The sequence below is a fragment of the Manis javanica genome, chromosome 7, assembly GCF_040802235.1.
Source record: "Manis javanica isolate MJ-LG chromosome 7, MJ_LKY, whole genome shotgun sequence".
In the NCBI taxonomy this organism is placed as follows: Eukaryota; Metazoa; Chordata; class Mammalia; order Pholidota; family Manidae; genus Manis; species Manis javanica.
This window is the reverse complement of record NC_133162.1, coordinates 80567247-80593469: the sequence shown is the minus strand read 5'-3', so window position 1 is coordinate 80593469 and position 26223 is coordinate 80567247. Positions and strand designations below refer to the sequence as shown.

Sequence of the window (26223 nt, the reverse complement as noted above, 5' to 3'; positions counted from 1 at the left end):
ATATTGAAGAAGAAAGGAAGAGAGGAAAAAGTAGAGGGGAGGGAATTTCAAGACTTAAGATAGAGTCTTGGGTCTGATAGTAATTCTGAGGAGAAGGAAGCAATGAAAAAAGATGGTTTAGAGGAGCCAAGATGGCGGTATGAGCAGGGCAGTAGAAATCTCCTCCCAAAACCGTATATATTTTTGAAAATACAACAAATACAACTACGCCTAACAGACCAGAAGATGCAGTACAACAATCAGGCTACATCTACATCTGCAAGAACTCAGCATCACATGAAGGGGGTAAGATACAAAGCCATGACCTGGCAGGACCCGAGTGCTCCCCCTACTCAAGCTCACCATTGGAAGGGAAAGAATCAGAGTGTGAAGGAAGTAGAAGCACAGGACTGCTAAATAACCAGCCCTGGTGATCTGCACTGGGGGCACAGACACACATTGCATGGTGTACCAGATATTAGAGAAACGGAAGTAAAATCTGAGATGGAGACTGGAAGCGGGTCCCCACAGCCGGCTCCCCTGGGACAAAATAAAAGCAACTGATTTTTGAAAGTCTTAAAGGGACAGGGGCTTCACAGCTGGATAGAATTGTCCTGGCAAAGTCAGCCCAGCAGGCTGGGAATCCTAAGGAACTTCAGGTACCATAACCCCCTGGGTGACAACACAGCTCTGAAGCCCTTCACTGTGATAAGTAGCCTGCCATTCATTCCCACCAGCCGGCACAGCCCTGCCTGTGGTGGAGCAGCCAGAGAGCGGCCCCACCAACATCAACCACCCAGAGTCTCCTCCCAGTGCACAGCTATGTGGGCCAGACCCAGAGGCTGCTGCTGGCGCACAGCTGCCTGGCACAGAAAAAGGAGACCGGGGCAAGGCACGAAGGGTGTGCACCGTTCTCACAGGAGAGCACACCCAGGGCACCTGCCACTCCCCACAGGGCTCTGGGCTACCCTGAAGGCTTCCCTGGCATGGCAACTCAGGAGATTAACCCAGAGGCTGCTCCCTGTGTCTGGGTAACCAACACAGGCAGCAGAGAAGGGCAAGGTGACCAGCAAGCAGGAAGTGACTTTGTTCTCCCAGCTGACACATGCGCCACGTGCCTACAACTACCTCTCTCACCATGAAAAGGCAAAAGAATTTGGTCCAGTCAAGAATCTCCCACACAACCTCCAACAGACGGCCTGGGGAGATAGATATAACCAATCTTGCTGAAAAAGAATTCAAAACAAAAGTCATAACCATGCTGATGGACCTGCAGAGAAATATGCAAGAGCTAAAGGATGAAGTCAGGAGGGAGATTACAGAAATGAAACAATCTCTGGAAGGACATAAGAGCAGACTGGATGAGGTGCAAGAGATTGTTAATGGAATAGAAATCAGAGAACAGGAATACAGAGAAGCTGAGGCAGAGAGAGATAAAAGGATCTCCAGGAATGAAAGAACATTAAGAGAAATGTGTGACCAATCCAAATGGAACAATATTTGTATTACAGGGGTACCAGAAGAAGAAGAGAGAGAAAAAGGGATAGAAAGTGTCTTTGAAGAAATAATTGCTGAAAACTTTCACAAACTGGGGGAGGAAATAGTCTCTCAGAACATGGAAGCCCACAGATCTCCCAACACAAGGGATCTAAGGAGGAAAACACCAAGACATATAATAATCCAAATGGCAAAGATCAAAGACAAGGACAGAGTATTAAAGGCAACCAGAGAGAGGAAAAAGGTCACCTACAAAGGAAAACCCATCAGGTTATCATCAGACTTCTCAACAGAAACCTTAAAGGCCAGAAGAGAATGGCATGATATATTTAATGCAATGAAACAGAAGGGCCTTGAACCAAGAATAATGTATCCAGCATGATTATCATTTAAATATGAAGGAGGGATTAAACAATTCCCAGACAAGCAAAAGTAGAAGGAATTTGCCTCCCACAAACCACCTCTACAGGGTATCTTAAAGGGACTGCTCTAGATGGAAGCACTCCTAAGGCTAAATAGATGTCACCAGAGAAAATAAAATCACAGCAAAGAAAGCAGACCAACCAAATACTAACTAAAGGCAAAAAATAAAATCAACTATTCACAAAATCAGTCAAAGGAAACACAAAACAGTACATAATAAAACATCTAACATGTCCAGAATGGAGGAGGAGGAATAAGAAGGGAGAGAAATAAAGAATCACCAGACTGTTCATAATAGCTTAATAAGCAAGTTAAGTTAGACAGTTAGATAGTAAAGAAGCTACCCTTGAACCTTTGGTAACCATGAATCTAAAGCCTTCAATGGCAATAAGTACATATCTTTCAATAATCACCCTAAATTTAAATGGACTGAATGCACCAATCAAAAGACACAAAGTAATAGAATGGATAAAAAAGCAAGACCTATCTACATGCTGCTTACAAGAGACTCACCTCAAACCCAAAGATATACACAGACTAAAAGTGAAGGGATGGAAAAAATATATTTCATGCAAACAATGGGGAGAAAAAAGCAGGTGTTGCAGTACTTGTATCACACAAATTAGACTTCAAAACAAAGAAAGTAACAAGAGATAAAGAAGGGCTTTACATAATGATAAAGGGGTTAGTCCAACAAGAGGATATAAACATTATAAATATATATGCACCCAATACAGGAGCACCGACATATGTGAAACAAATACTAACAGAATTAAAGGAGGAAATAGAATTCAATGCATTCATTCTAGGAGACGTCAACACACCACTCACCCCAAAGGACAGATCAACCAGACACAAAATAAGTAAGGACACAGAGTCACTGAACAACACGCTAGAACAAATGGACCTAACAGACATCTACAGAACTCTACACCCAAAAGCAACAGGGTACACATTCTTCTAAAGGGCACTTGGAACATTTTCCAGAATAGACCACATACTAGGTGACAAAAAGAGCCTCAGTAAATTCAAAAAGACTGAAATTGTACCAACCAGCTTCACAGACCACAAAGGTATGAAACTAGAAATAAATTACTCAAAGAAAATGAAAAATCCCACAAGCACATGGAGGCTTAACAACATGCTTCTAAAAAATCAATGGATCAATGACCAAATTAAAATAAAGATCAAGCAATATATGGAGACAAATGACAACAACAGTGCAAAGTCCCAACTTCTGTGCTTCTGTGGGATGCAGTGAAGGCAGTTCTAAGAAGAAAGTATATAGCTATTCCAGCCTATATAAAGAAGAAAGAACAATGCCAAATGAATAGTCTAAAGTCACAATTATTGAAACTCTAAAAAGAAGAACAAATGAGGCCCAAAATCAGCAGAAGGAGGGACATAATATAGATCAGAGAAGAAATAAATAAAAATGAGAATAAAACAATAGAAAAAAAATCAATGAAACCAAGAGCTGGTTCTTTGAGAAAATAAACAGAATAGATAAGCCCCTTGCAGACTTATTAAGAGAAAAAGAGAATCTACACACATAAACAGAATCAGAAATGAGAAAGGAAAAATCACAATTAACCCCACAGAAATACAAAGAATTATTAGAGAATACTACAAGAATCTATGTGCTAACAAGCTGGAAAACCTAGAATAAATGGCCAACTTCCTAGAAAAATGCAACCTTCCAAGACTGACAAAGGAAGAAACAGAAAATCTAAGCAGACCAATTACCAGCAACGAAATTGAATTGGTAATCAAAAAACCACCCAAGAACAAAATGCCTGGGCCAGATGGACTCACCACTGAATTTTATCAGACATATAGAGAAGACATAATACCCATTCTCTTCAAAGTTTTCCAAAAAATAGAAGAGGAGGGAATACTTCCAAACTCATTCTGTGAAACCAGCATCACTCTAATACCCAAACTAGGCAAAGACACAACAAAAAAACGTAAATTACAAACTAATATCCCTGATGACCATAGATGCAAAAATACTCAACAAAATATTAGCAAACCAAATTCAAAAATACATTAAGAGGATCATACACCATGATCAAGTGGGATTCATCTCAGGGATGCAAGGATTGTACAACATTCGAAAATCCATCAACATCATCCACCACATCAACAAAAAGAAAGACAAAAACCACATGATCATCTCCGTAGATGCTCAAAAAGCATTCGACAAAATTCACCATCCATTCATGATAAAAACTCTTAATAAAATGGGTATAGAGGGCAAGTACCTCAACATAATAAAGGCCATATATGACAAACACACAGCCAACGTCATATTTAACAGCAAGAAGCTGAAAGCTTTTCCTCTGAGATCAGGAACAAAACAGAGATGCCCACTGTCCCCACTGTTATTCAACATAGTACTGGAGGTCCTGGCCATGGCAATCAGACAAACAAAGAAATACAGAGCATCCAGATTGGTAAAGAAGAAGTCAAGCTGTCACTATTTGCAGGTGACATGATATTGTACATACAAAACCCTAAAGGCTCCACTTCAAAACTACTAGAACTAATATCTGAATTCAGCAAAGTTGCAGGATACAAAATTAATACACAGTAATCTGTTGCTTTCCTATACATTAATGATGAAGTAGCAGAAAGGGAAATCAGGAAAACAATTCCATTCACAATTGCATCAAAAAGAATAAAATACCTAGGAATAAACCTAACCAAGGAAGTGAGAGCACTATACCCTGAAAACTACAAGACACTCTCTAGAGAAATTAAAGAGGACACTAATAAATGGAAACTCATCCCATGCTCTTGGCTAGGAAGAATTAATATTGTCAAAATGGCCATCCTGCGAAAGCAATGTACAGACTCAATGCAATCCCTATCAAAATACTGACAGCATTCTACAACGAACTGGTACAAATAGTTCTAAAATTCTTATGGAACTACCAAAGACCCCAAATAGCCAAAGCAATCCTGAGAAGAAAAAATGAACCTGGGGGAATCTCGCTTCCCAACTTCAAGCTCTACTACAAGGCCCTAGTAATCAAGACAATTTGGTACTGGCACAAGAACAGACCCACAGACCAGTGGAACAGAATAGAGAGTCTAGATATTAACCCAAACACATATGGTCAATTAATATATGATAAAGGAGCCACGGATATACAATGGGGAAATGACAGCCTCTTCAACAGCTGGTGTTGGCAAAACTGGGCACTTACATGTAAGAGAATGAAACTGGATCACTGTCTAACCCCATACCCAAAAGTAAACTCCAAATGGATCAAAGACCTGAATGTAAGTCATGAACCATAAAACTCTTAAAAAAAACATAGGTAAAAATCTCTTGGACATAAACATGAGTGACTTCTTCATGAACATATCTCCCTGGGCAAGGGAAACAAAAGCAAAGATGAGCAAGTGGGACTACATCAAGCTGAAAAACTTCTGGATAGCAAAGGTCACCACCAATAGAATAAAAAGGCATCCTACAGTATGGGAGAATATATTCATAAATGACAGATCCGATAAAGGGTTGACATCCAAAATATATAAAGAGCTCACACACCTCAACAAACAAAAAGCAAATAATCCAATTAAAAAATGGGCAAAGGAGCTGAACAGACAGTTCTCCAAAGAAGAAATTCAGATGGCCAACAGACACATAAAAAGATGTTCCACATCCCTCATCATCAGAGAAATGCAAATTAAAACCACAATGAGATATCACCTCACACCAGTAAGGATTGCCACCATCCAAAAGACAAACAACAACAAATGTGGGTGAGATTGTAGAGAAAGGGGGACCCTCCTACACTGCTGGTGGGAATGTAAATTAGTTTAGCCACTGTGGAAAGCAGTATTGAGGTTCCTCAAAAAACTAAAAATAGAAATACCATTTCACTCAGGAATTCCACTCCTTGGAATTTAACCTAGAATGCAGCAGCCAGGTTGAAAAAGACAGATGCACCCCTATGTTTATTGCAGCACTCTTTACAATAGCCAAGAAGTGGAAGCAACCTAAGTGTCCATCAGTAGATGAATGGATAAAGAAGATGTGGTACATATACACAATGGAATATTACGCAGCCATAACCAGAAAAGAAATCCTACCATTTGCAACAACATGGATGGAGCTAGAGGGTATTATGCTCAGTGAAATAAGCCAGGCAGAGAAAGACAAGTATCAAGTAATTTCACTTGTATGTGGAGTATAAGAACCAAGCAAAAACTGAAGGAACAGAACAGCAGCAGACTCAGAGAACCCAAGAATGGACTAATAGTTACCAAAGGGAAAGGGACTCGGGATGATGGGTGGGAAGGGAGGGATAAGGGGGAATAAAAGGGGGAGCATTTCGATTAGCAGACATAATGTGGGGGGAGCACAGGGAAGGCTGTGCAACACAGAGAAGACAAGTAGTGTTTCTATAGCATTTTACTACTTTGATGGACAGTGACTCTACTGGGGTATGTGGGGCGGGACTTGATAATGGGTGGAGTCTAGTAAACATTATGTTCCTCATGTAATTGTAGATTAATGAGACCAAAATAAATTTAAAAATAAATAAAAGAAAAAAAATATGGTTGAAATACCAGCAGCCCAATCAACTATTGATGGGACAAATCCCTAAATAAGAGGGATTGTGTGGAGACAACAGAGTAGGTTCAGGAAAAGGGGTGGAATCCATGAAAGACTGGGACAGACAGTTGAGAGGGAGAGGAGGGACAGAGAGGTGAGAAGTAGGGAGAGACAGAAAGTTGAGGGTTTTCAAGTCTGAGGCTTTTGGTTTCTTGAAGGTGGGACAGGCCAGTTCATTCTGAGAGGGAATAGTCCCAGGGGTGGGAAAAGAACAGAATTTGGCACATTATTTATTGGCTCTTCAAGGAAATCTAAGTCAGATGTCTCAGTGAAGTCCTCAGTACAGGGGTTATGTGCCAAAAATAACCAAAAGATTCACTTGTTCATGCTTCCCCTAGTTCATATATTTGGTATTATGTAATTTCTAAAAGAGCTAGGCAGCCTCAAATATGCCACAGTAACTTCTTATTGTTCTAATGCGCCAGAAAGGAAATGGGGGCATGCTTTTGTGGGAAAGGTAAGGAGCACAAGAGCACACAGGTTGGTAGGTTCATGTCTTACTTCCTCAGTTCTCCTGGCTCCCAGTGCTGAGCATGGTGTATCATTTGCTCAATGACTGCCTTCATGAATGAATATTCTAAGTTTGCAAGGCTCTTGAAGCCTTACAGACATGTATGCTGGGTGACTTGCCTGCCTACCCCTACCCCACTGGAGCCACATCGGCCCATGCCAGCTCTCCCAGATGGTAGCTGCCTTGCCTCTCTGTGTACTGGGCCATGGCTGTGCTTGCAGGGGCTGAAAATTCATCATCCTGTTGCTGGGTCAAAAAAAATACATTTATTTTACTTAGATTCACTTTGCATTCACTTTTTAAAATGTTTTAAAATGGATCCTTATGAAGTGCCCACTATGTGCACGTGTGGTGCTAGGCCTTGAGACTAGAGAGGGATGGTCTCTGCCTTCATGGGTCTCCTGATAAATTTGTGTCCACTGAAGTTCTTTTGCTTTCCTTCTTAAGTAAAAGGATGGAGCCATGGCCACCTGCTTGATTCAAGTGAGGCTGATTATTGACCTTATAGGTCACTGACTTCAGGAGATGCCTGTAGGAGGAAGAACAAGAATGGGCTCCACTGTCAGACAGACCAGGCTTTGAAGCCAGCTTCAGCCAATTAAAAACCATTGGGTGCCAGGCACGTTACTTAGTCTTTCTGAACTTCATTCTTGTTTACTAAATACAGACAGATAATGGTATCATTTTAGGACTCATTATGGCACTTCTTGTCTCCAGAAAATGGTCTCATTTGGAAGTGTGGGCTCTTTTTGCTGCTATATGGACATACTCTTATAATCCCACATCTGAATCTTTTAGATCTGGGCTTTCGGGAATATCAGTATTTAGAGATAAGAAATAGCAGAATTCTCTAAAGGGAAGTAGAAACAAGACAAGAAGGCTGCCATCATCTTTGCCCCAGAAGGATGGTTAGGAGCTGCATTTTGTTTACTGTGAATGAAAACAACTTGAGTGATAAACTTCACTCTCAGAATCTCAGTGCATTTCATGTCTGCTAGCACTCATAATGCCATTGTAAAGGAGAAGGGAATGTGTGCTGTGCTGCAGGTTTTATGGATACAGGAACTGAAGAAAGTGTTGCCTGCACAAGCTGGGTGTATAGTGGCTGTAGTACCAAACCAGAAAGGTGAGACCCAGTTTCTCATTCCATTCCTACCCCTTGTGGTGGTGAATGGGTCCTGTAACTTAACTGGTCAGTCTCAGCCTATTTTCTCAACTCTTAACATGGGAAGACTGGTGTTGCCTTGTTGGATCCAATGAGGATGAGATATCTGGTATGTGGATACATGGGATGCAGGGTCCAGGGCTGGGCAGACATAGGTGACTACAAGTGTCCTTGGTTGGGATCTAGACCACAGTGAAGCGCAGGCAGCAGCAGAGATGGGGCGGAGGAATGGTGCATGAGCTTCCCTCAGGGCAGGTGCCCTTTATGTTCTAGGTGTCAGGAGAGCTGGTGTGACTCCAGAGCTGGTAAATTGTGTTAGCGATTCCAAGGCAAAGGAGAGCGTGTCTAGTGCCTGAACTGCTCACACTGCCTAGAAATCCTTCTTCCCATACACCTTGGTTTCACTGTGTGTATGCTGTCTTCCAGCTCTGGATGAATACTGCAGACAACCTGGAGTTCTCCCTCTTTTCCCATTTTGTGGAAATCCTCCGATCACCAAGGTAGGATGGGCTTTGGCAGTCTGGGGGTTAGAACTAACAGCTTCATGCCATTAACAGGGAGAAAGAGAGCAGGCTCAGTAACCACAGACTTCTGGGTCTCCCTGTGTCAGCATGTCTGTCTCAATCAGTTTGGGCTGCTATAACAAAATATCATAGACTGGGTGGCTTACAAACACCAGACTTACTCTCACAGGTTTAGAAGCTGGAAGTCTGAAATCAAGGCACTAGCAGATAGGGTGTCTGATGAAGGCTGGTTAACTGGTTTATAGATGGCTATAGATCATTCTCACTACGATTTCATCCAGTGGGTGTAGTAAGGGAACCCTGGCATCTCTTTCATAAGGGTGCTAATTGACTCCCAAAGATATCTCCTACAGATACCACCCCATGGAGCTTCCATCATATGGATTTTGGGGATACAAACATTCAGTCTATAGCAATGTCCTTCTCATATGGGTCGCATACATGGGAGAAGTCTTTCTCTGCTGGTGATTTGGGGTCTTGGGAGGGGTCTTACTAGCTCTGGAAATTAACACCTTCTCAGGGGCTCAGTAACTGTGGTCAGAAAAGGAAAACACTTCTCAGGGTCCCATTTGCCTCCTGCTTCCTCTAAGTGACTTCTCCAAGTTGCTTTTTTAGTTACTCAGGGATTTTTCAGGTTTCAAGTGACAGATATAGAACTCAAACCAACTTAGGGAGGGAAGAAAGGGAGGAAAGAGGAAGGTGGCTATGGGGAGAAAGAAAGGAGGAGAAAGAGGGAATTTATTGACTCTTGCATTTGAATGGACAAATCTTCATATGTGGCTGGATGGTTCTCACATCACTTTATCTGAGATCTGTCACCAATCTTGTGTATGATTTTTCCAGGCTGGCTTCATTTGCATAGTCAGTAAGAATGGCTGCTGGACAGCTCCTCACAACATACCCTCACTCAGCAGAAAGGATTTCTCTTTCTTGGCAGTCCCAGCAACAGGATGGAGTCTCACTGGGCCATCTTGGGTCAGGTAGCCAGGCCCTAGTGTGACCTCTGGAGAAGGTAGAGGGGAATTAGAAAGAGGTTGTTCCTAAAGAAAACCAGGGGAACAGATCAGAATGTGACCAGAATAAGGGCAAATGCATTCTATTTCACACCCAGTTCTTTGTGCTGGAAGTTCAAAGAAGAACAAGACACAGTCCTGTGGAGAAGGAATACAGGAAAGCAGGTGCTCCGCACTGGGATAGGAAAGAGTCCCAAAGACAGTGGGTACTTATAGGTGGATAAGTACACACCTTCCCTATTGAGTCCATGAATACAAATTGCACACGGAACTGGTTTGGTGTATCAAACCAGTATATCAAAATGTGGAGCTTGGGAGAATTTAACATATTTATACTGGCAAGAACAGTTCAAGAAGAACAATCCATCCCAATTCACCCTCCTCTGCCTTTTTTTCCCATCACTTTCCCCTTTCTGTACCTATTGTTTTCTAAGAGATGGGCATTTACCCTGGGAGCTGTTTTGTTTAGGGGCATAGAATTTACTAGAAATTGGACTTGTGATTATCCTGAGGAGGGGGATGTGGATGCTTGAATTCTTTCACCCCTTTTACTCTCAGCAGTGTGTTCATCCACTTTGCGGTTTGGGGCAAGCAGGAAGAGCAACACACCCAGACAGGCTCAACGTGGGCCCCATGCTTCTGGCTGTTGGGAAGTGCTCTGCGGTCTCACACGCATCTGCTGGCTTTGTTCTGAGTTTTCTGAGACCAGCATTAGTTTTCCCTGAGGCTTGGAATTTAAAAATCAATAATTGGGGGTTGTCTTTGAAGGCAGTTTCCGGGGGAGAGCGGGTAGGGAGGGAAGGCTCATCCCTGAGCTGCTCTAGCACTTGGCAGACACATATTCGATGGGTGTCTGACAGCATTTTGATGAGTTGCCAAGAAAGCACTGGAATCAGAGGGCCATGAAGCAAGCCTGGATTGGGAAACCTTTTTAGCAGAAATACAGCAACTTTGGTTCATTCCAGTAAAAGCTTTTACTGCCTCTCTCCTGGACTCACCAGGGAAGGACCCCGGAATGCTGAAGTTGCTCACCAGGCAGAACTTATACCCAAACTCGTCTTCCTTTTCAATGAGCCGGGCCTCACCCCCTGCAAGATCCCCACCATTATTGCCATTCTGGGCTGTCAGCTGAGGGGCCACTTCAGCATCCAGGACTTTCTCAGGTACTGTGCCAAGGGGGAGGGGCTGACACTTGGTACTATCTAACAAGAGAATATAGGCCCTCACTGTCTCATGACCACATTTAACCCAGCATTACTACCATCAAAGTCATGGCAGGTTCCATTTCTTGGGAACTTTTTAGGGGCTTCTGTTCAGAGATGAGTTGACAAAGGAGTGGATCTGACAGACTCCCCAGCACATGTGCGTTTTTAGGGGCTTCTGTTCTGGGATGAGTTGACAAAGGAGTGGATCTGATAGACTCCCCAGCAGGGCTGTGTGGTCCTTGTTCACTGGTGCTTGGACATAGCTACTATGCCAAGAATTCAAGAATTTCCATGAGCACAGTTGATGCTCACAGATCAACCAGCTGATGTTCTAACATGTCTGCTTTTTGCAGACTTCCCAAAAGATACTCCCAGCTGCTGTGATATTTAGCCTTTTCTGTCCTCATCATTGTCTGTTCTATTGATCTGGTAGAGCTAGAGTTAACTACTCTGATGAATCCTGACATTTTTAAAAGTCTCTGGAAATATTGCTTTGATTGTAGAATGATGTGATTCCCCTTAAACACTCCCTTGAAGTTACATTTGGACCTGTATAGACAACTGTCATGTATGTTCAGCAAAGGCTGAGCTTACCACTGAGTGTATTCTTCTTTCTCTGCATTAAGAATCGGGCTGTTTGTTGTGTATACCCTGAAGCCTTCATCAGTGAATGAGAGGCAGATCTGTGTGGACGGAGCCCTGGACCCCTCTGTGCCTGGTGAGAAGACCTTTCCCTGACACCAGCCTGAAGGCAGTCTGAGGGCCACATGCTCTGGGGCCATTTTGCAGAAGGAAGAACTGAGGCAAAGGAGGGAGAAGAGACCTCCATCTGGGCTGTTGTTCCTAAGTAGTGGCTTGTGAGGTCATTATTTTATGCATAGGTTCACATATCAAATCAAATTATATGGAATGTTCCAAGGCTTCTAGGATAAAACTCAGTTTCCTGAAGACCAGCAGGTGGGATCCTTCCTGCTGCATCTCCTGCCTTCCTTCCTGGTTGAATCTCTCCCACCCTTGCTCCCCTGACCAACCCTGACTTCAGCACTCTGAAGCACTTGCATAATCTAATGTGTGATGGCCTGTCCTCCATCCATGCTTTACATGTATGTGCTGTTGCTTGGCAGGAATGCCTCCCCTGTCCCCCAATGCCCTAGCTCACCTGACTAGATTAGCCATTTGCTGTCCTACCAAGCCAGGTTGAGTCACCTCTTTTGTGCTCCTAAAGCCCTTAGACTTTCTCTAGTGCCTGGTTTTGTGATTTGTTTTGGTTCTTTGCATCTTTTTCTCTTCCCAACCAGAGGGAGGACAGCACCTACATAGTGTTCTGTATTCCCTCTGCTAGGGCAGGTGTGAAAGGAACAATTACTGATGGCTTTGTCCTGGGTCCTCCAGATCTGCACTGTCCAAGATGGGAGTCTCTAGCTTCATGTGGCCATTTCAATTTCAATTCTATTTAATTTAAATTAAATGCAATTAAAAATTCAGTTCTTCAGACACGCTAGCCACATGAAGTATAACTTGATAATCATGTGAGGCTGGTGGTTACTGCATTGGGCAGGGCAGATATAGAGCATTCTTATCATAGCAAAAGATTCTCTTAGGCAGTGTTAATCTAAAAGCCTCTTTTCCTCCAATCAAGCCTGAGAAGTAGGAATTACTATTCCCATTTTGCAGATGAGGAATGAGGCTCAGAGAGTTTTGGAATTTGATAAGAGATGGAGCCAGAATCCAACTAGAAGGAAATACTGACTCCACTTCCCCAAGCTGCCTTGTCAGTCCTGTTTCTTCAGTATGGTGGCTGTGCTCCAATTGGTTGTAAAATAACTGGCCAATCAAGGGAATGGGCCATTCTGTGAGTTTATTTAGCCAACTGCTTCTTAAATGGCCTGCATTCTGAATTCTACAATTCAAGCTCTTATTTTTAGTGCAATATCTACATGGCAAATGCCTAGCCTGGAAGCAAACTGAGAGTAGGAACCTAGATTAAGGACCATAATCTTCATCGCTCTGTTCTCAGTGCTTTGTGTAATGTCTTTGATAACACATAGAGGTGCTCAAGAAATGTTGCAGCCTATGATAAGTTAAATAATTCCTCTACTGGAAGGTAAATTGGACCTTATCATTTTAAAGTTTTTCTGGGCATAAGGAATATAAAAACATCTCTATTTAAAGGGAACTTTAGGAACATTTCCTGAATTCTGTTTAAGCGTTGCATAGAAGTCTAGAATTGGATGCCAGAATTTCAAATCTCATCCGTACCAGATTCCCCGTGAACTAAGCATTTGGTGAATATGATTGTTTACTGCAGCAAACATTATGTCTCTTTACATCCGTTTTCTCTCAAATCTGAATTTTCTTTTTTGTAGCTGGAAGCCAAACATCTGGAAGGACAATCTGGCTCAGAAACCAGTTGCTGGAGATGCTGCTCAGTGTAATATCTTCCTCCCAACTTCATCTGTCCTCTGAGTAAGTAGCTCCAGGAAGAGTGATTTGGCACGAGGTTCCCTCACACAGGGTACGGTATTAAAACCTTTTCTTAATGAAAAGTTTAGCATTTCCAAGTTGGTTTTCTGCAATGTGTTCCCTGCACTAGTCAGAAAGCAAATTACATTCTCTGCACCCAATAAAGCAAACCTTGCCTTAAGATATTCTGATGCAAGTGTTTAATGGGCATGAGTAACTCAAAACAGATTTGGTATAATTACAATAAACTCCTTTTGTCACCACTGTTATAGTGTAATTGTTATTGTTTTGGCAGTTGTGACAATCACTGATATTGACGTCCTGTACTTGGCAAACAATAGAATGGAGAAATGGTTAGCCTAAATACCATCTATCAAGAGAAAGGCTTGCCAAATTCTTTTCTTTTGTGCTGTTGGTTATTTAGTTTTTTTTTCCAAGTCGAAAAAAGCAGTATCTGCCTTCAGTTAGCTTTCAAAACAATGTGTAACTATAAGTGCCATTAGCTCTCTCTTGCTGATGCCTGCTTTATCTCTAACTCTTCAGTCCTTCAGTCAGCAGCCATTTGTTGAGCACCTACTGTGTGCCAGACACTTCCTTGCTCTGAGTGGGTTACGCTCAGCAAGTCTGTCCAGAGTGTTGCTTTTGCTGAGGTGACATTTTAGTCTGTGTGTGTTTGGGGGAGGAAAGAGTAGGGTGGGAGTCACCCCTCAGTAAAACAGTGTTTTAAAAGTCTTTACATTCTACAATCAAAACATGGTAGAACTGGAAGATGCCTTGGAAAGGAACTAGTCCAGTCCCTTCCTTTGTCATTTTTGGAAAGGGAATATAGTATACTGCTTAAGCACCAAGGTTTCGATGTCTAGACCTTGTGGGTTCAAATCCCAGCTCTGCTCCCTGAGATCTTAGGGAGGTTCCTTAAGCCCTATATGCCTCACTTCTACTCATCCATGTGAAACTAAAAATAGTACCTGCCCATACTTGGAAATTATTATGTGGACAGCCCTGAGCATGGGACCTGGGATGCTATACATACTCCCTCAGCTAATGGTTACTGTCATCACCACCAGCACCAGCACCACCATCATCACCGTTCTCCTTATCATCTCCATCATCCTCACCTTCATCATCAAGGAGAGTGACCAGAGCTCATCAAGAGCTGACAAAGTCATCCAGTTATATAAACAGAGGCTGGGCAGAAGAGAGGACAGTCTTCTGACACCCAGTCCAGTCACACCCTCACCATGCCCAGTCTGGCAGCTGGTGCTGCAAACAATGCCCAGCAAAGATGCACTTTCCCTGGCCCTCAGGAGGCTCTCCTTGCCTGAGTCACTGCCCCTGAGGACTGGCTGCCTACTTCACTGCTGTCCAGGTCCCTCTAGCGAGTCTCTGTTCTCCAGACTCACCCATTTAAAATTCATTTTTGAAAGTGACAGTTAAACATATACTTTTTTTGCCTAAACCAACATAGATGCATAAATATTGTAATATTCCATTAAAGTTTTTTAACCAATGTATTTAAAGAGGGCATTAAATATCCATTATGAGTTTTAGGACTATGCTGATGTAATTAGATAGGTGGCTAGTCACTGTTAAGTATGAGTATTAGTGGAGTAGGGCTATGGAGGGGCCCATACATTTTTATATCTATTGATGCATAGTTGCCAATTGCCTTGAAAAGTTTTGGCTAATTTACACTTCAGCCATTACTGGACAAATTCATCCATTTCACAGCAACCTTGCCGCCTTTTACTTTACCATTCTTCTACAGTGTAAGATGCACTCTGCTGAGTGGTGTCCAGATGTTAACCTTAATTTGCCTTTCATAGGTGACTGGTGAGGGTGAACATTATTTATGTTTTCTGGACATGTCATTTGCTCATGGACTGAGAGATAACTTATTGCATTTATTGGCCCCTTCAGGACAAAGGAAGAGATGTTTCTGAACCTGGGGCCTGACTGGTTCCTGCTATTTGTCCAGGGCCACCTGCATCCTAGCACCACTGTGTTGGGATTGAAGCTGCTGCTGCACTTTTTGTCAAGCCCCTCCCTCCGAGGGAGATTTAAAGAAGGCCTGTCTGCAGGATCCTGGGTAGAACGCAGCTCCGAGGGTGTGGACATTGTGATGGGTGAGTGTGCGGCGTCTCCAGGGGGCAGAGTGCTTGTAAGACTCCTCCCCCATTGGGACCTTCACAGTTCTGTGCAATAGGATCAATTTGACCCCTGGCCCTTGACCGGCCCCAGCCCCCTCTGACTTCCTTTTCAGGATCCCCCTATGACCTCACTGCTCTTTAGACCCTAGGGGCTTCTTTCCATTCTTGGAAGCCTCCTTAGCTCTGATCCTCTTCCTGGGATGTTTCTCCCAACCCACAACACCAGTGCGGCTCTCCTGGCTTCTGTGGCTCCATCCTTCAGGTCTCAGCTCAAATGCCGCTCTCTCAGGGGAGGAGGCCCTCCTGCATTAGGGAACCCCTGTTATACTCTCTTTGCCTCTACTGCTTTTCTTCATAGTACTTATCACAATTCACAAGCATACCTTTATTTGGGTATTTCATTCCTTAATGCCTGCCCCTCCCACGACACTGTAAGTACTTGGTGAGGGGCTGGGGCTAAGTTCTTAGTGCTTAATGCAAAGTTGCCTTGTTACCTCTGAGATGGTAGGCACTAAATAAGCATCCATTTTTAAATGAATGAATGTATGAATGTGAGGAATGGGGAAAGGAATTCATGTTCAGCACTTTCTTGTGGGTATGTATGTCTGACCTGTATTGCTTTGCAGCATTTCTGTGGGATGGGTAGATGGCAGGGAATCCTTCATGTGTCCAATCCCCACCTTGACCAGAAGCAATAACAATTGTTCTCAGTTGGATTTTGTGCCCCTTCCACCTGATCAATAGATAACCTGAAGAGCCAGCCTCCCATGCCTGACCAGAACTCCTGCCTGCTTCCTGGATTCCGGGTCTTGAAGGACTTTCTGGCCCACCATGTTCATATTCCAGAAGTCTACCTCATCGTGTCCACCTTCTTCCTTCAGACGCCACTAACAGAGCTGATGGACAGGCCCAAAGTAGGTTCTTGGGGTGCCCCTGGGGAGGAATGACACATTTGGTTTACTAAGCCCATGTGATCAAGACCGTCTGGTTGCCTCAGCCTGTCCTCCTTTACCTCCCTCCATTTTTCCAACTTGTATTATGTTTTGACCCACTTCCCTCACTGTGGCTAGCTCTTCAAAGACCTCGACTGCCTCTGCCTCCCATCATCCCTCCCAGCAGGTCTCCATTTTTATCAGTCCCACTTTTAAATCTTTGTCCTGGGCACAGGTGGGGTGTCATGGGGAGGCAAATTGCTGCCAGCACAGACTTAAAGCCTTAGTTTACACCTTCAGAAAATCATGTTCCTTTACCTTAGTAATGCCCCTGCTCTTTCCCTGTATTCTAGTATAGCTCTTGAGTCTTCTGCCCCCCAGGCACCCTCTGCTCAGATGACTTACCTTGCACCGGGAGTGGAGGCACCCCTAAGGGGACCACTGTCTTGAGACCCTGCCCTCTGCCACCTGTTTACTCCAGGACCCTCTTCATCACCTTCTCTTATTGTTCCTGGCAAAGGGCAGCTGCTCAAGGCCGAGCTGGATTCCTGCAGCTCTTCCTGAGTGACCCTGCCCTGTTAGCCCTTCTCTCTTCTGTATTCTCAGCATCTCCTTTTCACCATTCTTCCCTCACAGACTAATAATGCAATAAGGTATGTCCCTCCCAAACCAGAAGCTGCCCCCTTGATTCACACTCTGGACCAGCCGTGTCCCATTATCACTCTCCTGTCCTTCCTTGGCCAAATTTCTCCAAAAAGGAGCCTACATGCACTGTATGTACCTTCTCACCATCTATTTGGTCACTCACTCATTCACTCACCCCAAATCCAAGGCTTCATTGGCTCCCATTCCTGCAGGATCAAGTTCAGACTCCATAGTCGCCATCAAGATCCTTTGTGATTGGGTGACTGACCCCAGCGCATCTCCTCATTCACCTGCCCTTCGTGCTGGGAGCCTGAGTCACCTCCTCGACAAGACCAGCTGCTTTGTGCTTCCCAGCCTCGTGCTGCATTGAGCTCTTCTTCCACCCTCACATGCCTGGTCCTCCCTCAGATGCCACCTCCTGCTTAGATCCACTGGGCAGAGGGAACATTTCCCTCCTTTGTGTCTTAGCATGCCTTCCCCTTAGGTGGCCCTAACACAGTGGTGTGTTTGCCATTCTCCTTAGATACTGAGCTCCTCAAGAACAGACCCCACCTCTTACCCACCTTGCTAGGCACCTGACAAGTAGCAGACTCAGAAATTGTTCCTGGGTCTTCAGTTGAGTTAAACTGCACTGAATTGAGATGGGGGATGGGATGGAGTGGCATGGCTTTGCAAATAGAAGTCTAAAAAGTTCACTTTTCTTGTGCACTCTTATATTTAACTTACCTAAATCTTGATCTATGCTAATAGCATTATAGAGCACACTTTAAAATAAAGTTCTTACTTATGCCATGCTAAATTCATTGAAGCCCCATCTTTTTATTTCTCCAAGAAAGTATTGCAGGAAACAAACATCTGCTGAGTGTGAGGACCTGTCATAGATGTTTTACATATTTTATTTTGCTTGATATCTATAATAATCCCATGGGGTAGATAATGTAATTTTCATTTCACAGAGAGGGAAGCTGAACTGCCAAAATGCTGAATAGCTTGCATCAGGCCAGCTTTTAAAGAGGCAAAGTCAGAGCATCCTGCTTGCCAACCCCATGCTCTCTCCACCTTACTCTGCACTTTTCTCCAAAGCCCTTCAATTCATCCTACAACTTCTATAATCTCACACTTCACTAAACTTGATTGCAACACTGAGTATTTGTGATGTCAGACCAAAAGAAGTAAACTGGAGAGAAGTTGCTAGAGGGTCTTCAGCACCCTCTTGGAGGCATGACTTTCCCTGATGTATCATCAAGGAGGCTGAATTTCCCCATAAAGCCGGTTGCCAGGACAGCTCCTGGGCCATCTTGCCTTTCCCACTGGGGCCACCTGGGAACATGATGTACTGGCTGGAGAGCCAAGCCCATGGTGTGTAGCTGCAGGCCTCTGCACAGCCTTGCCTCCCCTTTCAGGACAGCCTGGATGCCATGCTTCAGTGGCTTTTGCAGAAGCACCACAGGGAAGAAGTCCTCCGGGCTGGGCTGTGCTCTGAAGGGGCCTTGCTGCTCCTGGAAATGCTGAAAGCCACCATGAGCCAGGTGAGACCCATTCCTCACTGTCCTGGACACACGGGGATGACAGTCAGTCTCCAGACAGAGTGGTTGGGCACTGCTGGCTCCAGGAAGCTGGTGGGACCCTAGTGTGTAGCAGAAATGGGGGATCAACCATGTGTCTGATGGTGAGTTATGGTAATGGAGGCAAACAGGTACCAGATCCCTGCAGTGTACTGGGTATCAGCTCTGCACAGTACAATCCTTTTGCAACCCCTGACTGAAGCAGAAGAGGCGCCTCAAGCTCTATCAACCTCTGACAGGGCTGGTCCAAGTATCAGCCAGGGTAGGGACTATAGCTGGGAGCATTAGCTCTGGGCCAGGCAAGGCTGGCAAGAATCAACCCTGATAAGCAAGTTCCTTGAACACAGAAGCCATCTAATCACATGGAGGCAGTATGGGGAAGGCAGCCAGACTTTATAGCCAGACTGCTAGGGTTCAGTTCCTGGATCCACTGGTGACCTTTGGCAAGCTACTTAACCTCTCTGTGCCTCTGTCTGTCCCCTGTGAAACAGGGCTAAAGGTAGAATCTATCTCAGTGGGTTGTTATGATGCAGGAAGAAGAATATGTGTGAAGCTCTTAGAATGATGCCAGCACATATTGCCCTTCTGCAACTAATGCCCAGGATCCCATAGTCTCCAGTGTTGTGCAATAGAGTGTCCTGTTGAGAGTCCCAGAAAGGAGGTCTTGTCCCTAGATTTCAAGCTCTTTGGCTCCTGTGCACCCCCAGTCATGCTCCCCTGCACTGCCTCTCATAAAGTGTGCTTTCAGCCCCCTACAAGTCCTGAAGATGGCCCCTGGGAGAGGACTTTCCCCATCAGCATGCTGCAGTTCCTCGGCCTTGTGCACAGAACCTACCCCCAGGATCCAGCCTGGCGGGCCCCAGAGTTCCTCCAGACCTTGGCCACAGTCACCTTCCCTGTGGGAATGCACAAGGTAGGACACACCATTGCCCCGACTGAATAAGAGCAGGGGTATGCATCGTCGTCCTTCAAGAGCAAAGGGCAAAATTCCTCCCTGTCCCCCCAAATTAAATATATTTTAAGGCAACTTGGCTGAAACATCAAGTAAAAAACTTGGGTAATATTCCTTTTCTTGACTGAAATGCATCGTGTGGTAATTTTCAGCTCTAAGATTCAACACTTTTTTGAGTTGTTAGGAATCTCAGTGATGAGAAATCTGATGGTGAATTGAATCCAGTGCTTTATGGAATATCCACAAACTGATAATGCGAAACAACAAATTCCATCCCAGGAAACCTATGGCCAATGCATCAGACAGGTGCAGGGCAGAACTGGAAGACCATCCTGTCTTTTATTCTCAAGACACTTGTCCTGTTTGCAGCCACGACTCAGAAATCCCTTCAGTCAGAGGGTCTGCTGATCTTAGATGAGATGAGCAGGGCTGTGGGAGCAGAGAGACAGACTGGATCTTCAGGGCAAGGTGTGGGTGTGGAGGCAGAGAAAGGGCTTGGGAAGAGGTGTGAGTATGAGACCTAGAGCCAGTCCAGCAGGCCAAGGAGACTCAGGGAGCTAAGAGCATCTGGGACCTGAGGTGCCAGCAAGGACAGGTGTGAAGGGCAGGGGTAGGAGAAGGAAGGGGAGAAATCCGCTCGACACCCCCCACCTTGGTGGAGTAGGAAGCTGGCGCCCAGACAGGGGGAGTGAGCTAGCAGTGCCTGTTGGCAGATCGATAGCTTCAGTGGAAGGAAGATGTTAGACAGGTAGACCATGGTAGGCAGAGGTTTTAGAAACCATGCCAAGCACAGTAAGCATGTCGCGTTAGCTCTGCAGTTACTTGCTAATGACCAAATGAGTGAAGAAACTTGCTTTTTTAGTTCATCTATTCTATAATTGTATTCATGCTGACAGCCTCCATCTACTGAACACCTGCAGCTATCCTGAGTCTGGTACCCTAACAGGCCCCCTTCCCAGGCAGTGGTAGTAAAGGGAAAGGGAGATTCCGAGTGGGGAAGCGGTGCTGACCAGCTTCCTCCAGGTTTAGTGGGGGTGACAAGGTCCATCTCACAAAATGGTTGAGAGAATGAAATGTGCCACTGTTTATGTGATTAGTAAGTGAAAGACACAAGATTTAAACCTCATTCCCTTACCCCAAAGCCCATGTTCTTTCCATCTAGTCAGTTTGAAGTAAAATGAAATGGCCAAATAAAAGTTAAAAGTAATTAGTTGTAATAAAAGACTAGAAAATGGTCTGATGGGTTAGTGGCAACTGAAGTAAGAAACAAGAAAAGTAAGAGTAGGAAAACATGCAATAAAGAGCCGAGGTGGCACCTGTGGGGCAGAGCATGGGATCCCCATACAGAGGTCAGGCAGGGGCAAGGACAAAAGCCCCCCTAAAGAGTGGGCCATCAGGAGGGGGCTGGGCCCTGGAGTCCATGGCCTGACATTCTGAGCCCAGATCACCGCCTCAGTCCCTACACCCCTGGGCCAGGCTGGTCACCTGCTGAGTCGGGGTTCCAGCTGGCTGCCCACCAGCAGCCACCAAGCACACTCTGACCCAGGGCTCTTCCTCCCCACCCTCAATGGTTTCTGCCTTGAGGGAGGGCCTGGCCCAAAGTCACCTCCCCAGCAGAACATGGATAAGACAGGCCCTGTTTGAGGGCTCCTGGATCCAGCTCCAGAGCACTAATCCCCACACCTCCTTGCCTTGTCCCAGCTCCCAGTCAGCTTCAAAAGGCCTTTGTTGCACAGAAAACATGACAGATCCTTTTCATGCAGAAGGCCAATGGCCAAAACCCTTCGATTTGCTGTGAATTTACATGGCATCTTTCCAGTCAAGGCTGCACGGAGCTAATTAATGCAGTCACCACCTCCCTAGGTGCCATTAAATTCATTTTATGGCTTAATTAAGAATAGCTGCATTAATTTTATGAATGGGCAAAAGGAGGTGCCAACAGATGAATGCGCACGCAAAGCTCATGGGAGCCAGGAGTCTCCAGCTGGGTGTCCTTGGCCATGTCATTTGGCCTCCCTGCATCTCTGTGCCCTCCTGGACATATGTGGGCTAATAAGCCTATCTCATTTATCTCCCCATATTTTTAAAAATATAAAATGAGAAAGTGACAGCCAACGTGCCACAGGGGCTTGGTCGCCAGGACTCCCTGAAGTCCCACTTCGCTTTCACCTGAGGGTCCTGTCACCATCAGCAGAGCCTGGCAGGCAGGAAAGGTGAGGGCTCCACCGTAAGTGCAGAGGTGGCTTTCGGGACCTTGTGTCGGGGCCAGGTCTCGCCATGTGCACTCTTCTCCCATTGCATCCTCCCTCATCTTTGTGAGACCCTTTTTATTGTCACCATGTGACTGATGGGGAGCTGTGGCTCTGAGGAGAGAGGCAGCTTGTCCAGGACACTTTCTGGGCTTCATCGCTGAGCACTGCAGGCTTTCTTGTTCCATGATCAGCTTCGTTCCATGACCCCCACCTATCTCGGATTTGGAGACCCCAGTGGACCATTTTCTGAGCCACGAGACTCTGGACATGCTGCCAGCCTCCTTGGAGCCTCAGTTCCCTTACGTGTTAATGGGTTTGATGAGATCCCACCCATGCCCACCTCAGAGGTATATGTGAAGGCTTTTTGAGGCATTGCTGGCTTCTCACTGGGGTTCCCTGTCTATAGGGAACCGTGACTGAGTCTGCACAGGATGGCGATAGCCCTGGGGCTACAGCTGAAGATGGCGGCCCTGCGGAGGGTCTACAGGCTCCTGCCAGGTCACATCCTACCCGGAAGCATCTGAAGGAGTTCATGCAGCTGCTCCTGAGGGAGCTCTTGCTTGTGGCCCCACACCCCAAGCAGTGGCTGCCCCTCGAGGTGCTTCTGGAGGTGCGCTGGGAAGGGTACTGTTGGGCTGTGGGCTGTGGGTGCCGGCTGGGAAGGTGTGAGCACCACAAGGGCAGGTGTGTCTGGGGAAGAGTGTGAGAGCTCACGCAGGCCTGCCGGGACCAGCTGGCTGGGCTTGGAATGTGTCCTGGGACTGCTGTTAGATGGTGGGAGGGAGTTTTCTGGGACCAGCAGGCCCGGGCAGAGCAGGGAGCTCACCAACCAGGGAGTGATTAGATGGGTGTCGGCAGGTCTTGGCTAGGTCCCTAGAAGCAGAGTCTGAGGCAGGGTTTTTGTGAAAATGATTTACTGGGGGCAGAGCTTTCAAGGGAAGCAGGAAGGGGATGAGGGAGAAGATAGCCAGGAAATGGTCTCTGTCACAGCCTCACACCAAGGGGAGCACTGGTGTGCTATCCACGTCCCAGAATTAGCCCCACCTTGAGGGACCTGCCAGGTGGTCATTGGCTGTGAGCCCCTCCCCCACAACTTGATTTCTCCCCTTGGGAAGTGTGAATCTCCTCCTGGGTGAGACAGCTTGCTTATTAGTGGGCAATACCCTGGAGAAGGGCAGCTGTGAACTGTTGGCAGCCCATGCTCTTGGCAGCTGTGGCATTAATGTACCCGCCAGGCAAGGGGGCCTGGAGAGCACTGTGTGGGTGTGGTGGCCGTGGGGCTCCTGTATTAGTCCCGGGTGTCTTCTAGGCTTCTCCAGACAATGCTACCAGCCAACAGAAGCGAGACTTCCAGTCTGAGGTTCTGCTTTCCACCATGGAAATATTTCACTTGAGCAGAGGCAACATGCTCATGCTTAGAGGTGAGTGAGGGTGTCTTGTTTCTCACTGTTTATGACGCGAAGCTACCGACAGCCGAGCAGGACAGCCAGCACATGCACCAGTCACTGACCCAGCCCCCTAGAGCAGGACTGACTGAAGCATGGCCCACAGCCTGTGTGGCCGTGCCTCCATGAATCCACAGCAAGAGCTTGCTGACCCTGTCCAGGTGAGGCATGCTTGCTACGTTCCATGACACCCCTGCCTCTGTCTTTGGAGACAGAACGTCCTTCTGTCCTCTGTGCTAAAAACAGTTCTCCTCTAGCTTCAATAGAATTGTGCTCTCCCCATGAGGGAAGTCAGGATATCAACTGGATTTAGCATTCTTCTGCTTAGTCTTATCTTCTTGGCTCTGTCTTATCCTTTGCACCCATGCCTGGGTACAGCAAATGTTTCTTAAATGAATGAACCTAAATGAAGATGCTGCTGTTGCCCCTAAGAGGTTCATGTTGATGCTTCCTTCAGAATACTTAGTTCCTTCCCGACAGTATTCAACGGAAGTCCTCTCTGTGGTTTCTGAGCCACAGAATCCTTAGTGATAGGACTCATCTTGCGGACTCCTCCTTGCCCCATGACATGGAAGTCCTGATGTTTGGTCTTTCCTGGGGAGAGTCTGCAGTGTAGTGGTTTAGAGTGGTGAAAAGCATGAACTTGGGAGTCCCAGGTCTGCTCTTGGCTCTGTCACCAGAGGGTGGTGTGACTGGGAAGGTGCCTGGGTATGAGCACGAGGACAGTGGTGGCTAACTTGGAGGGTTGTTGTAGCGATTAGCTGAGGTTATCGCATCCCCATCTGAGCACAGTGCCTGCTGTGTTGGTGAGTGGACAGATGAGTGCAATTACAGCTTAATTCTTTGCCCCACATAGAAGCAGAGCCTTGGGTCACTAATATGGCCTTCCCATTTACCTTAAGCCTTAAATTCTCCTCTATCCTCTTTACAAATGGCCACTGGAAGAAATGCCCCTTACTTGCTTTCTCTCCATTCTATTTCTATCACTGACTAGATTAAGATCCATTTACTTTGAAATAATGTGTGTTATTGGGCATATACTGTGTATAAGACTCCATCTTCTGAGAGGTAAGGTGTACAGAGGGTTCCAGTGGGGCACACAGGTTGTGTAAGGTGTGGGTGATTACCATGAGGGTCTCGGAGACTGCTGTGGAAGAAGGAAGAAACTCTGATGTTTTCTCAAACTTGGTCTGTCTCCTCACTGCCCTAACTTCCCCCAGGCAGTAAAGAGCCTCAGCTGACGGCAGAAGCTGCTACTGCTCCTTCACTCACAAACATTTCCCACTTCACCCAGAAGCTGGTGGAGAAATTGTACAGTGGGATGTTCTCAGCAGACCCCAGACACATCCTTCTCTTCATCACAGAGCACATCATGTTGGTAAGAATCCTGGGCTGGCCATGGTGGCAAGGAAGTTACTGCTGACCCACCCAGTGTTTGTATGATATGCTGCCAACTTTCTGGACATAGAATCTGAGATGGGTGGAAGACAGAGGCCCTTTATGGCCCCAGTAACACATGGTGGCTGTTGAGCATCCTGCAAGGCTCTCACCTCAGGACACCTGAGACCCGTCTCAGTGACTGGGAGCTGCAGCCCCTGTGCTGGTCCCTGAGCTCTGTCCCCTCCTAGACTCTATACCCCCACTTTGGGTATTTTTTGTGATTGCTGTTTTAATCTTAATTATTGTTATTCCTTATCAACAAAGGATCAAAAGGGTTTTTATCTCCAAAAGGCCTATTTTATTTTCCCCTTTAATGTCTACCTCCATCTGTCATATTGAGGTCTTCCTGAAGTTGAGGCTGGAAGTTTATTTTTACCTAGTCCTGTTCTTCTTGCGTGTGTTCTTTCTCTACAGATAGATCTACATAAATGCCCATACATGAAAATTCATGCCTATAGGTACACCCTTAGACGTAAGTATGTGTGTGTACATGTGTACATATTGTTTATTGGGCATGTGTGCACACACACACAGAATCACACACTCTCAAAGTTCTGAGTTAAATCCTTTCACCACTCCTTGCCCCCCATTTCATTCTGGAAACCTTTCCCTATAAGTGGCCATTCGCTTTTTCCTTGGACCCTCCCTGTATGAGGAGCTCACTATGGTCCAAGGCAGTTCCAGCCATTAGACACCTGTGATTGTCAGGGGGCACTTTGTCTGAGGAGAAATCTGCCTCCAGCAACTCCTGCCAGCAGCTCTTGGTGCATCCTTTGCCTAAGACCCTGGGAAAGCCACTCTTCTTCCTCTTAAGGAGGGTGACATCAGCGCTCCCAGTGCTGTGTGGGCCACCCAGAGACCCCAGGATCGGACCTAGGCACCATACCTAGAGTGATAGCCAGTCTGACTGGTGCACGGTTCCAGGCAAGCCTGAAAGGAATGCATTCAGATGCACCTTCAAAAGTAACTGCAAGAGGGAGAAATACCTTGTCGGCTCTAGTGGGACTGCAATTAGGCTCTCAGTAAGTTAGACTGAGAATGAGAGCCACTGCTGAGCCCCACCCTTAGTGAGTTTGGGCTGCTCTAATACTCTAGACTGAATGACTTCACAAACATTTATTTCTCGCAGTTCTAGAGGGTGGGAAGTCTAAGATCAAGGTCATAGCAGATCTGGTGTCCAGTCAGGGCTCTCTTGCTGGTCTGCAGTTGGCTGCCATCTCCACATAGTGGAGAGGAAGAGGAAGCAAGCTCTCGCTGTGTCTTCCTTAAGTAAACTGATCCTATCACGAGGGCTCCATCTTCTCATGGATGGGGGAGACTCTACCTCTAAACCATCGCAGTGGGGAATGCAGGTTTCAGCATATGCATTTTGGGAGGATACAAATGTGTCATTCTTGGCAGCTCCAAGTAGGGAAGGGAAATTCTCAGAGCT

The 26223-nt window shown here is 45.8% G+C and overlaps 1 protein-coding gene across 11 annotated transcripts in view; it reads left to right on the top strand.

Annotated features, from left to right (window-relative positions):
- The window catches only part of WDFY4 (WDFY family member 4), a 320292-nt gene that overhangs the window by 117043 nt on the left and 177026 nt on the right, over positions 1-26223 (top strand). For 10 of the 11 annotated variants that reach the window (XR_012133296.1, XM_073241220.1, XM_073241219.1 and 7 more), the window contains 11 exons: positions 8632-8705; positions 10744-10905; positions 11574-11665; positions 13314-13413; positions 15331-15536; positions 16305-16474; positions 18541-18666; positions 19451-19615; positions 22313-22516; positions 23216-23327; positions 24572-24729. Coding sequence is in view for 9 of the 11 variants with exons in the window: in XM_073241220.1 (XP_073097321.1) it covers positions 8632-8705; positions 10744-10905; positions 11574-11665; positions 13314-13413; positions 15331-15536; positions 16305-16474; positions 18541-18666; positions 19451-19615; positions 22313-22516; positions 23216-23327; positions 24572-24729 (1569 nt within the window). In the remaining 2 variants the exon portion in view is untranslated. Of the gene's footprint in view, positions 1-8631; positions 8706-10743; positions 10906-11573; positions 11666-13313; positions 13414-15330; positions 15537-16304; positions 16475-18540; positions 18667-19450; positions 19616-22312; positions 22517-23215; positions 23328-24571; positions 24730-26223 lie in introns of those variants that run through there. The other variant, XR_012133297.1, reaches the window with a different exon arrangement.